Here is a 13,793-nt window from a genome sequence, read left to right on the forward strand (position 1 = left end):
TTGTGCCAGATTAGGGGTGCGCAAAGTCCCGATAGGGGCCATGGGACAGCTGCTGCGCGTCAGCACCCCCCATTTGGGAGGATCCTTATCAGAGTGCCAAAACAATTGACAGCTTGTGGTCTGTTGGGTGGACCGTCACCCTTTTAGGGTGCTTTGTTTGGCTGGAGCTGTGCAAACCACTCAGAGGTTTACAGCCCTGCTAGACAAGAAAGCATATACAGATGGGGGGTAAATTATAAATTATAAAACATTTTGAGTTCTGCAACCTGGTCCTCTTGGACCAGCTCCCCAAATTGCACTTTTTGGCCCCTCTCCGGGCGAAAGTATCAGACCAGGCCTCTGTTAGCCCTAAAGTCTTGGTGTCTGACCACAGCTCCCATGTCCAACTTCCTTCCAGCTTTCTACTTTGGCATCTGCCTCAGCATGACCCTGATCCTCGCGGCCCTGCTGAGCTCTGCTGCCACAGTACGGGAATCACAATGCCTCACCGCCATGGTGCGTACCTGGAGGGACTGCCTGGGAGGGGCTTTTTGTAACCTTGGGCTGATACCCTTGAAACGTGGTGCTGGGGCCTGGTTTGCCTTCTGCCCAGGAGTATGCACGCCTGCGGAAGGACATCCTGTTGCTGAACGCTATGCTGCAAAGGGACATTTTTGTAACAGGCATGACTCTGCAGATCTGCTCCAGCTGGGGATTGCATCCTTCTGCGCCTCGTTTCTTTTGCCAAGGAGCTCTGTATGCAGCTTTCAGAGTAGGGTCAAAGGGAGGTAGGTGCTTATCTGCCAAAGCAATAGCAGGGATGATGATTCCCAGCATATTTTTTCTCACCAAGCGAACACATGGTTTGTGTGGGGAAACCTTAGTGCGATTTTGAGTCCTACATTGTTCCTCTGACTTGTGACAGCAGAGTTAGCCCCGCTCATCCCCCTTCAATGCAGACATCCACTGCAGTGGTGGTGCAGGGCATACAAAGCATGGCAGCAGGCACAGGGGCTTTGAGCTGGACCCTCTGTTTCATCCCCAAAGAGAAGGTGGAGGGGTACCACAAGAGGTGAAATGCTACCTTTCTTCTCTCCGTCATCGACAGTTAAGTGTGTGTTTGGGCTTAGACCATGCCAGCATTGGTAAACAGGACTGTGACCTCTGCTCCATTTAAAAACACAGCCTGCACATAAGGCTCAGTCTGAAGTGAGCGGCTTCCAGCCTCGGGGCTGGAGGGATGAGTGGAAAAGTGCTGCTCACTGCGTGTTTGCCTGTGTTGTGTGAAGGGCAGTAGTTAACAGGTAGGTTGCTGTGAATGAAGCTGTGCTTAATATGTAATCATTGCATTGCTGTCATACATAAACTAGCTTTCAAGAGATTTATCTAATCTTTGTAATAGGGGAAAATGATACTGATGGTGGAACTGAGAAGCAGACACCTTTAAAACTTAGTGTAAAGCAGCTACTGAAGTTAATGTTTTCACCTTCTCGATACACAGTCTTCCACTCTCTGGGATGCTCAAAGCAGTCTGCATGACATGTTTCCCGTGCATACTGCTAGCAGAGTATGTATAGTTCCCCTCCCTTTTGCTGAAATATTCTTTAACGTGTGCCTGCAATTACCACACCTAGAACAACAGGTGGATATGCACAGGCTAGGGGAGATTGTCAAGGCTGCCTGAAAACATAGTTGGGCTTCTCTGTGATGTTTATTTGGTTGCCTTACTCTGTGTGCAGCATGGTCAGGGACATGCCACTAGGTAGAAGAGATTATTAAAATTATAGCTGTTTCCTGAAGGGATAGTTGAAGAAAAACATACACCTTGCAGTCCAGCATTGCTGTCCTCCTCTGAGGGCCACCTGATGATGCTCTCCTTTCCTCTTGCCATGGAGGTGAGAACAAGCAGGTCCTTTCCTTCATCCCCCCATGGACACCCCCAGCCTGGCTGGTTTGGTGTAACAGCCAGGCTCTGGCCACCAAAGAAACCCCTGGCTGGCAGAAACCCCAAACTAGCCACTTACTTTTCTCTGTGGCTCCTAGGGCATCCTGTTCACTTTGCTTTAATGTTCACAGCTCAGGACCTCTGGAGGAGGTGGCCGTCTTCATTTTGCGTCTCTGCTGTTACCGTTGCACTAAACACACGGTACCATTTCCTTGTGGGAAGAGGAGGAAGAGTGCAAGGTGCTTTCTGCGTGGCTGTGGCAATGAGACATCCAGCCCACTCTGCTCTCAGCAGGGGATAACGGGATGCCGCTTGGTTGCCTTTAAGCTCCGTTTCCACTGCCTCCGGCAGCGGGAGGGGCCCGCAGGGCGTGTGGAGGTACAGGGCAGGATGCAAGGGGTTGCAGGATGCAAGGGGTTGCAGGATGCAAGGGGAGAGGGGCAGCTCGCACCCGAACGAGGGGCCGCTTCCGCGGGACCGGCCGGCACGGCTGCTCCTCGGCCGCTGGAGGGAGACGTGGGCCCGCCGAACTCCCCGCCCCGCCCCGCCCCACCGAACTCCCCGTCCCGCCGAGCTCCCCGCTCCCCGGCCCGCCGGGCCGAGGCGCTCGGCACCGGGAGATGCAGGGGAAATGCCCGGGGTAAGGGAGCAGCCAGCATAGCCATTGCGGGGGGTGGGCATGTCCCCAACCCTTCGGAAATTAACGGGAGGCCCTGGGAAATACCCAAGAGCTGGTCCCCAGCAATCTTATTCTCTGGTCCTCATTGTTCGAGCAGCTCATCAGCATCGTAAATCACCTAGGGGAGCTTTGCTTATTCCTCTAAATTGCCCCCCTGCTCTAACTATCAGTATCTTACAGCAAGGACCAGCCCGCTGCTTGTTTTCCCACCAGTTCCTTCCCTAAACTCGCATTTAATCTCTGATCTGCAAGCAGGCGAAGCAGGCAGGGAGAGCCAGCCCCTGGTGGCTGCGGTGAGATGTAATCACAGGCGGGAGTGGGGTTTAGCCCTGTGGGGCTCTGGAACTTGGTGTTGCGTCCTGCCCTGCTGATCCCTGCTGGGCTGCAGCTGGCAGAAGCGTTCAGCGCCCCCCCAGCTTGTAGCTTTTTTTCTGCCTGTTAGTAGAGAGGATTTTTCACCTTCTCCTGCTATTGATTTTAAAGAACTTCTCCTCCCCTGCAGAGCATGTGTCTTGTTTAGAAGACCATTTAATTCACTCTTCAATCAAAGAGGAAAGACACCAGAGCATTGGTGCCTGACATCTGTGGCTGTATAGGAAACCGAGCCACGCTCGAAGGATGTCTGCATTGATGTAGCTAATCCACCACAATGCCACTTGGTAAACCAGCTGCCCTGGGGAAATGCTAGCCAGGATGCGGACAGACTTAGAGGAGCATTGCCCTGGTCACTGAGCTGTTGGGTGGATTCCATCTCCTTTTTGTGCCTCAGTTTCCCAACTGACTTTTTTTTTTTCTTGTCTACTTCAATTACAAGTGTCCACCTTGCCTGTCTATCTGGAGGCTTGTGTGCATACAGAGGAGGGGCCCCAGTCTTGGCAGGCCTTACTGGTGCTGTTCTAATAATGGTAATAGGTGCACAGTGGTTAGAAACCAGAACACGTCAAATTGGTTAAAGCACGCATATCTCAGGAGCTTGTATTGTAGCTATGTTAGCAGCATCAGCACACTAGATAGGTGCCACTGTGCATCCACTGACACTTGCTAGGAAGCTGTTTTCTAGAGAGTAACTGAGAAATTAAGGATTAAAAAAAAAAAAGTTTTGAAATCCTGGACTATTATCCCCAAAGCTCCTCCTACACAGGGAGAGTAGTGGCAGGTTTATTGACTGTCCTTCAGTTCTGGCAAACCCTGCTTTTTGGTGATCCGTGGTCCATCCTGCATTCAGTCCTGAATGTAAACATCCTGCAGCTCTCATGGCCCCTGAAGGCCATGTTGCTACTGAAGGGGAGGAGAAGGAAAGAAAACTGCAGTTTTTCTAGTACTGCTCAAACAAAGGAAAGACTCTGGCTCCAGTGAGGTTTAAGGCATCCTGTGCTGGTATCTGGTCAGACGGAGAGAGGGGAGGAAAAAAAAAAGGAGCAACATGCCAACCAGAATATCCCAGCTGAAATTCTTACACCTGAACTTTCCAGCCTAAAAAACACTTGTCTAGAGGAAAATTTGTGTGCAGGATGGAGTAGCTGTTCCAAGCACTGGTTCCAAATAATTTCTGTGCTTAAAAAGCCTCAGTGAGTGCCCAATATAGCCCAGTTTTTCAGGGAGAGCGATGTGCCAGTAGGGCCAGCACACAGGCTGTTTGCTTTACTGTTCCCAGGTGTATCATTGTAGGCAAACATGTAAAGGGTCCTTAATAACACAGTAGTGCACTTCAGCATCTTGCTTTCGCAATGAATCTGTTTCCTGTGCTCTCCCTTGTGGTGCAGCACTCCCGTGCAAGGCATCTGTGCTCTCCGGGAAGCAGGCACAGGCAGAGCTGATGTACTCAGCTGGAGCCAAGCACAGATTCCTCTCCCGGACTGAGGTCTCTCACTCATGTTTGTTATGTGGAAAGGCAAAAACATCATGTGCTTTTAGATGAACTGGGTCAGGGAGGGAGGGATGCAACCTGACGGATGCAATCTGAAATTAGCTCCCTCCTCCTCCACCCTTGGGCTGTGAAGCCGGGCAGGGAGCTGGCCCTTGTAGTGGCCACAGCAACACCAAAAAGCAGCCAGAGCTGAGCAGGGAACAGATCGGTTCCCTCTCTGGAAGTGTAGAGGTTTGGCAGAGCTGCCGAGCCCAGTCTGAGCTAAAGGATCCCTCCCTCTTCTGAAGCAGACCCCCGTAACCAAAGGGGAAGCACCAGAAAGGTGATTTAAAAGATACACCCACCAACAGACAAGATGCTGCTTCTGCAGATTCTGCCAAGTCTCTCGAAAACAAATTGTCCCTTGCAGCAAGGATGGAAACAAGGTCATTCATAAAAGAGTAATTGATGTCTGGCTGGTGACAGCCCTCTGTGGGGCTGATGTGGCTGCAAAAGGAGCAGGCAGCAGCCCGCGGCCGGCTCCAAGGAGCTCCAAGGGTCTGGGAGATGGTGAACCAGCCTCGACCCTTCCACATTTCGTATGCAAACTATGCGTTGCTTTTTTCTTTTTCTTCCAAATGTCTTATAATGTAATTAGAAAGTTGCTCTTCCAAAGGCCTTTTGGCTGGGAAGGGAAAAAGTAGCGTATAATTCATTTATAAGATGTTCTTGGAGCCACGTAGTTGCTCCACACTGGCTGGATGGAGGGGGAGCTTCCCGAGGGGCTGCGTCTCGGTATTCCCAGGGAAGCTAGACAGAAAAAAAGGGAGACCTGATGCTGGAGGTGAAGGGCTGAGGTGTGGAGTGGAGCTGAGGAAGGGAAGATGAGAAGAAGGATTTTAATCTGCTGGGGTGGTAAGTGCTGGAGCTGGTGTGGGAGGGAAGGCAGAGCACGAAGGGAGAAACTGAGGTGGTGCCACTGGCATGCTGTTATTCTCACTCTCCAAGTTCATGGTGGATCCTCTCAATTAAAGCCTTGCTGGAACGATGTGCAGAAGAGCTTTCACACCGCTACCAGTGCTGGTTTTTTTCATCTGCCATTATTTTCTCTTTTTTTCTTGTCTTTGAGCTTGATTCTGGTGAAAATGTTGACTTTGTTTGGGGGAGAAGTTGTTGGAGGAGGTGCAAAATGCAAGGTCTGGTCCTAGTGAGGAGCAACCTGAAATGCCTGTGTAACCTCACTTCTCCCCGCTCCAATTTATGCTGTACCTGCAGGAGTTGAACCACCCACCCCAGCTGGGTTTGGGCTTGGTCTTTCCATGCTTTGGTCCATAGCATCTCACTCTCCGTGCTCTTCCCCATCTTTGCTACTTGTATACCTATTGTCACATCAGCATTTGATCAGACTTTCTTCTCCTTTAGGATCCCGATTCTCCCGTTATCCTATTTCAGCTCCTGGCAAGGCAGCAAGTGATCTCACTACCTATGTGGCCAGGCAGCTGTCAAAAAAAATAAAAGTAGAGAGCAGACATATGTAATTTAAGGTTTTTCATAAGAGCCGTACCAGGGTGTTCCTCAGCGTGTGATGCAGAGCCTGAAACAAGGCAGCCCTCGAAGAGTGGGGAAAGCAGGCAGCAGATGGACAAGAACCAGCAAAAGGCAGTTTGTTGGCATGTTAACATTCATTTCCAGCATTTAAAGTAACACATTTTCCTTTCTTGCTGCATATGGAGGAGTTTGGGGCTTTTTTTTTTGTTTTCAAACCATGCTTTTTTAAGCAGAATTTTTTTTGTGAAGCAGAATTGGTAGTAGCAATGCTATTCTTCCTCTCCTTAAGCTTAAATTTGGTAAACTTTCATGAAAGATTTAATATTTTGTTTAAGTGATTTCAGTTATATCATAATATTAAAACACTCATAGAAAAATAAATAGAAACAAAAACAAGCTTCAGTCAGTTGGGTAATTTTCCCCTGCTACATAATTTTGTGTTGAAAGAGGGACAGTTGCATGGAAAAAATTGTAAGGGCATTAATTTTCCACTGGTGCTTATTCATCATCTTTTGCCATTCCAAGACTAAGCTGTGGATTCATATTTGATGAGCCCATTTGGCTTTCAGACCGTTTACAGGCACTTTTTTTCTTCCTTTTTTAGTTTTTTTTTTAATGTGAACGAGATCCTTTGGTCCAGCTGTCACAACAGACAAGCGCTGTTGACATCAGGGGGTTTTTTTTTGGATCAGGTTTGTTCAAATAAAGAGACAACACATCTAACTTCCAGCTCCGCAAGCCTAGGGAAGTAGGCAAAAGTCAAGCCTCCTCTCGCATTGTTGCCATTATTGTTTAAACATTTCAGGGTCAGTTGCTGGCCTTAATTATATTTCTGTCATCCTTTTGTCTAACTGGGTTGGTGCTGAATTAAGGAAGGTGGCTTCGTCATCCAGCTGCCACCTTGCTCTCAGGGTCCAGCTCCTTTTCCAGGGCAGGTTGCTCTTCATCCCAGTTACTCGCTTCTTTATAGACTATTTGTGTGGATTTTCCCCTATTTGAAACGGGTAGCTGAGTTTTAAACATGGGGAATTGAATCCTGTGAATAAGGAGGTGCTATTCTGGGGCATGGTCCTGCTACAGAAGAGGAGCATACTGTAAATATAATGTTTTTCTCTATATTTTTTTTTCCAAGAGGACCAGTCAAGTGTAATTAGAGGGCTCCTGTTGGTGAATCACATCATTATCTAACTTCTTTTAAGTAAGCAGCATTATGAGGGTTACTAAAAGAAGGGGTTAATTAGCTTTAACTTTAACTAAACTTGCTCAAACAAGCATATTAAATGTGTCCCAACAGTGTTTTCAAATGGGTATTTTTCTCCCCACACTGTAACTGATGGTACTTTTCCTCTTTATCCTCAGGGATTTTTCTGTTTTGCTCTGGCCTTCTGCGGATTGATCCCAGCTACCTGCTGGAGATACATGCACAGCACGGAGGTAAGCATCGGCTGCTAGGAAATACCACCGGCATCTCGTCAGATGGAGATATTTTTGTAGCAATGATTTCTCCCATAAAAGGGACATCTGGTGGTAATAAAGCCATCCATGTCGAGGTCTATCAGATGCATGCTCTGTTGCATCTGTCCTTTACAGGAACGGGACCGCCTTCCTCGGCTGCCTCTCCGATGGGGTTGTCTGAAGGGAGAAGCCATGGAAACCTTCACGCAGGGCAAACACTCTGTCCTGAAGGCAAACCAAAATGCAACTCTCGTTTTAAATAGCTTTGAGATTTTATTTTGCAGAGGATGTTTGTTTTACTTGAGATGCTTGACTTTTGAAAAGTCGTTTCCACCCAGCTCTGGTTCCTGCTAACATCAATTAGGAGCCTTTATTCTAAGGCTATGGCAGGTTGTGACTGTTCACATTGTCTCTGGCAATGGCCAGAAACACCCAGAGGGTATATTTATTAACCAGCAGCAGTGGTACAGTAAAAACTCTAGTGTGAAAATCGTGGTTTGGGTCGCTGTCATGCTGGACCAGAAAGAGAAGATTGTATGAGGTCGAATTTGCCAGAAGGCTGGGGTTTTAATTGTTAACCCAGAGCTTTGTGGTGGTATGGTAGATGGTGTTGGAGATGCAAAGTGCTGGGGAAACTGAGTCAAGGCATGCAGGAAATACATGGGGAAATGAGGGAGAGCCCTGCGCATCGCAGTGGGTACCCTTACACTGGGGCTGGGATGCCCCTGGGGCCAGGGTACCAGGCTGCTGGGGAAAGCAGAAATTGAACTTCATTTTTAGCAGCCTAAAGAAGGTTAGAATTTTTTTTAACCCTTTCCTAGTCTGATATAATTTGCTTTTTGTATATTTATTCCTCTTCTCCTTCAGAGGAATTTGTTGCTGCTTGGTCTTAATTCCCCTTCCTGCATCTCTGCATTTAAAAAAAAAAATTAAGAGACTCAGGCATTTTGAAAGCAGAACATAGATACTTTGGGCAAGTATCTAAATTGTCTAACAGTAATATAGATCAGCATTTGGGACTTTGACAGACATTTCATGCAGTGCGTTGGTCCCTGTCTCCGTTTTGCTCCTCCCTAGCCACAGGCATGTGCTGCAACCTGCAGTGTTCTGGCCAGCAATAAGGATATGGGTGATATGAAAGATCATCCCAGTGGATTAGGGTCATGTTGATGCTGCCAGCTCATCTCTTTAGGGCTACAGATGTTGTGGAGGATTGAAGACCAGTGTATCAGGAAAAGAGCATCAGAAGACATTTCATTCTGTGCTGGAGGAGCACAACTCCATCAAAACCCTGGGGACTCAATACATGCTAGAACTGCAAGGATTGCACTTGTCAGGGACAAGAAGCCCTGTCCCATAATGGCTCAGTGTCCTGTGCAAAAATTAAAATCCAGTCCTTCCGGAAGGAGAAGCTTAAAGGGCAATGTCAAGGTTAAGGAGAGGAGTAATGTTCCTGCTTCTCCAGAAAGTTTGCCCAGAGCTAACCAGTGGCCACGATAGTTGAAAATCCTGTGAAATATGCAGATGGCTATGCTGGATCAGACCAAAGGTACCCACTCCCAGACAGGCACACCCGCTGTTGGCCAAGCTAGGAGCATAAACACCCGGCGAGCACAAAGCAATGCTTTTTCAGGTGCCAACAGCTTGTGGCGCAGGTGCCTGCTGGTGGCACCTGCTGGTGCCTTTGCCTTTGATGCCCTCAGTGGATTTTTCCTCCATGAATTTGTCCAGCTGCTTTGCAAACGTCGGGGTGAGTGCTGATGGCACAGCAACATCTTTTGTCTCTACACTTACCTGGCTGAAGTGGATTCAGAGCTGAGATACCCATGAAACAGAGTCTTTCCACAGCCTCTGTATATAGTTTCCCTGGTTTCAGGCAAAACATATTAACAATTTAATACGGAAATATTTTTGTTTTCGTGACCAACACAGAAGAGAGACTCCAAGCACAGTTTCCTCCTTCTGCAAAAGTTTGTAATGAGAGATTGAAACAGAAGTTGTGTTACTGAAGGAGAAATAGCACCAGAAAATCCATTGATCTTGTGAAATTGCATTATCCAAAGAGACTATTTAGTTATTCTTTTTACTCCACAAAGGTGGAGTAAGGTATAAAAAGGCCACAAGAAAAAGTTGTATATTAAGTTAATACCAGGATGTGCCATTCAACAAAATATTTTGCTGAAAATATTTAAAGGGGAATGACTTTCTCTATGTATCTCTTAATCACTACACCTAGTTTTACTTCAAATTATTATCCTGGTTTTTTGCTTTGAGTGCCCTGCCCAGAAAGGCACCCACGTGTTATGGTTAGCTTCAGTAGTTTGTTGGGTTTCTTTAGGCAAAACAGTTTCCACTAGGCAAAATGAGGGGGTTTTGTAAAATGTTTACTTGTTGGGCAAAGAAAAATAGCAGTGTTTCTGACAACAGAAAAATTAAAATACCCTTAGACATCCTCTTTGGTTCCTCTGCTTCCTAAAATGCAAAGAGAAACAGGGGATTATAAATGAGGAAATATTTATTTAGGGTTAGGAGAGTCACTTACAAAACATATGGAAATTCAGTTTTGCTTGAAAGCTAACCTGTCTCACCAGTGAGAAAAATGCAGATGTGAGAGAAATGCAGATGAGGGAGCAATGCAGATGTGACTGCCCCTCCAGGACAGAAAGACAGTGCCGTGGCACAGAAAACCGAGCGGAACCGGGGGAAGACTCCTGAAGTGTCATTGTAGAGCAGTTTGTTTGTCTGCCTTTCTCAAAATAAAGAGCAAAATTAAAGCAGGTATCCTCCCCAGCCTACTGCATGTTGGTTCTGCCAGAAAGAGTTAATTGTGGTAATACAGGGAAAAAGCATAAAACTCAGCTAAGTTGACAAGTATCTTGTAAACCTGATGGGATGTACACAATTACCAAGAAAGGAAGAGAATTTGAGGACATAAAGCTAAATATGGATGAAAATGCCCATTGCAGGTGCCTCTGAGAGCACCGAGAGGCTCCTGCCCTTGTGTTCATGGCTAAACCGAAAGCTTGCGTTTCTTCCATGCAAAATGGAAGTGAAAAGCCAGACAGAAGATCAGCCCGTTCCATTTGGAAATGCCAGCTGGGAGCTGGCATCAGTAGAGCTGTCCTCTCCCTCCCCACGGGCGAGGTGCCGAATGCTGCAGCGCGGAGCGGAGCCCTCTCTCCCTCTGCACCGCAGGGGCGGGAGGTCCCTCCTGCACCCAACCATGCCAGACGCTCTCAGGGGTTTACTCCTCTTGATTAAAAAAAAAAAAAAAAAAAAATCTAAATTTCTTTCATAAAGCAGACCCCTCTTACAGAAAATCAGCTAAAACAGAAAAGCCCTATTTTCAGTTGAAAAATTGTTTTGATGGTTGTTTTCAAGAGGCAGTAGATAGAAATGTCATTTGAACATGATGAAAGCAAGATGCCCTTTTTGCCTTGGTGATTCTTTCAGAGCCCTGTTCACAGTACCTCTTAAAGAGAAGCTACACAGGACAGGAGAAAAATAAGTTATTTGTAAATATTTGATATTCTCAGACCTGGGCACTGTAAACAAAATGTGAATCTTCTCGTTTCCCATTCTTTTCTGGTTTTGAGACCTTCTGTAGTTCCTGAACCAATTCTTTCAGACAGATACCATGTGTTTTAATTCCAAGTTACCTGTATCCCAAACAGACTCAGGGTCACTACAGTCTTTATTCTTAAAATAACATATACTGTACATGCAAAAATCATGAATCTGAGATTTATCATGCTTTACCCTAAAAGGGTTGGTTTATTATGCTTTACCCTCTGTTCAGCATCATAATCATTCTGCTCTCTTGAATGGGTTTTGAGAGGTCCAGGCCTCCTTCATACTGCCTTCTGAGGCTGGTTTGCATCCATCTGCATTGAAGTACTTTTAGCAAGGAACTAATAACCTACCCATTCCCAAAATGTGGTTGCTGGGTAGGTTCTGCAGAGAAAATGGTGTACAAAACGGGGAAGAACAAATGAATCAGAGTGACATCCCAGATCCTCTACCTGTCTTGCCAGCATGTGTAATGCAGCCTTTCTGTTAGGGTCTACTCCTGGTTTACAAAAATTTTGCCTCTCAGCCAACGGCACCAACAGAAAAGGTGCTGCTGTCACTTGGAGAGGTGTCAAAACTTCTCTGGGCAGGTCAGCTGCTCAGAGGAAAATCTGAAATTCAAATAATTATAATCTGGAGGTTGTTGAAGTAACTTTTCTCCTGCTAACTGTAGTGCTGAGCCATTCATATGTCACTATTTTCTACCTTGGCTTGTTGCTGAGCCCCACCATCACCTGCGGCACCCAACACTCCTCCTTCCCCTCTGTCCCATCACTCTCTTAAGGCCACAGCTCCCGAAACAGCCCAGCCCAGCCTTCAAGGCCCTGTGAAACTCCAGTGTGCTTTACTGCCTGGCCCAAATCACTTGAGAGAATCAATCCCTTTCCACTTCTGACCCAGAGCAGACAAGGGTCTCCATGAGGGTGAGGAGCACATTTGGTTGCTCTCCCTATGGGCCATCGGGCCAAAATATGGTCTTGGTGGGAGATGTGGTCTTGCTAGGAACGTGTCACAAACCTGCCTGAGGATGAACAGTGGTGATGCAATCAAAACAAATGAGAGATCGACATACAAGGCAGGGCAGGGAGGATAACCTCTATGCAAGCACCTTTGATGGAACAGCTGTGGTAACCACAGAAATGTTGAGGTTTTCAGCTGGTTTTCAGCCACACTAGGAAGACTTGGTTCCTGAATCCAAAGAGCTGAGTCTTGTTTTCCAAAGTTATTTTTATGGCAGCTCCTTTCCCACAAACCACTGCCTGTTCAGGGGAGGTCTCTTAATCATTTCCAGCACAGCCCAATGCAGCTGGGACCTGGGATGTGGAGAAGGATGTAGGAAACACTTATGCCACATCTGGCACAGCTGGTGCAGGAGGCCGCTGCTTCCTCCTCCTCCTCCCCAGCTTTCCTTTTCTCCTCACCCATTAACAGCTGCTTTAAAAACTTGGAGGAAAGGATAGCTTTGCATCTGTGGTATAGAAGATTTTTGGTATCCTTGCTAGCCAACACAGAAATAAGTTTGGGGGTTCATTCTGGGCCCTGCTGTGACAGAGGCCAGAGGAGATTCAGTGTCATGTCATCTTCTGCACTTCCCCTTCTCTGCAGCAGCTTAGAAGATCCTTCCAGCAGCCCTGCGATCCAGCCCTATAAGCTGGTCAGGATGGCAGGGTGAAGTGACAAAAATAAAATTGCTGCAACATGGAAGGAATTTTAGAACAGAACGAGCTTTTTAGTTACAGGTATTCACTCACAGGTAAATGTTAGCTTAAAACCAATTAAATTGTGATTTCCCAACTTAGGCAAAAATTTGAAACTAAGCACTGGTGCGAATAGTTGTCTATACTTCTGGTATAAAGGCCCAATTTCCCACATCCTGTGGATGAAGGGGTCACTTGGATTTGCACTGGCTGCAATGATATGGTAATCTCTTAATCTTCAAATGGTCTCTCAAGTTGCTGAGTGATTTCAAAAGCAGGTTCCACCAGGGGCTTTTGGCTCCATGTGCATAGAAAGGCATTAGCCTCTTTGCATTACACTGCATAATACTCAGGGAATAAATGTGAGGATTTAGCTTTTTATGGGATGGGGAACACAAACAACCCATGCACACTGTTCTCCTGCAGTCTTGCTCTGCTTGAAACTTTCTTCTTTTAAATGAGCAAGGTGGCATCATTTGACGTGATGATTTGCTAACAGACCCTTGGGTGCAAAGCTGGGATTGACAGTTGCAGCTGTTAAATAACAGGCATGGCTACACCTGGAGCCTGATCCTGAAAAGAGCAGCTTCTTTATTCTTTTCTGCATATGGGATCAGTGCTGGTCTTCTGTTTGTGGCTGTTCCTTCTAACCAGCGCTTTTGCAAAGTTAGACATAGCATTGTCTGGGCTGCCAGGAAGAAAATCCTGGTTTTGTGTGCTCAAAGCCAGCATGTGCACATGCATTACTTGTTTCTGCAGGTACGCAAGGAGTGACCCAGTGCTTCCCAGGTAATTTTTTTAATGGAATTGTAGGTGTCCTTCCAGCAGCAAACCCAGTCTGTGGTTTTTCCAGGGCATGTTTGTTTCTGTCGCTCATGCTAGCGGTTAGTGTTGGGACAAACTCTTACAGAGTGCAGTCCATCTCATCTGAAGGCCATGTTTAAAGGCAGGCTTAAGTCCTAGAGATTTTAATGGGACTTAAACACAAGCCGAAAGTGTGTTCAGGTGCTTTCTGAAACCAGACCCAAAGCATACAGGTAGCTTCCTTTTGTTTTCTGGTTCAGTGGGCTGGAC

General features: G+C 46.7%; 1 protein-coding gene across 1 annotated transcript in view; it reads left to right on the forward strand.

The window, feature by feature from the left end:
* The window catches only part of TSPAN32 (tetraspanin 32), a 31,150-nt gene that overhangs the window by 3,107 nt on the left and 14,250 nt on the right, over window positions 1-13,793 (forward strand). The window contains exons 3-4 of the mRNA XM_065636582.1: window positions 398-495; window positions 7,357-7,431. Coding sequence (XP_065492654.1) covers window positions 398-495; window positions 7,357-7,431 — 173 coding nt within the window. The remainder of the gene's footprint in view (window positions 1-397; window positions 496-7,356; window positions 7,432-13,793) is intronic.

Source organism: Caloenas nicobarica, chromosome 5, assembly GCF_036013445.1.
Source record: "Caloenas nicobarica isolate bCalNic1 chromosome 5, bCalNic1.hap1, whole genome shotgun sequence".
Classification (NCBI taxonomy): Eukaryota; Metazoa; Chordata; class Aves; order Columbiformes; family Columbidae; genus Caloenas; species Caloenas nicobarica.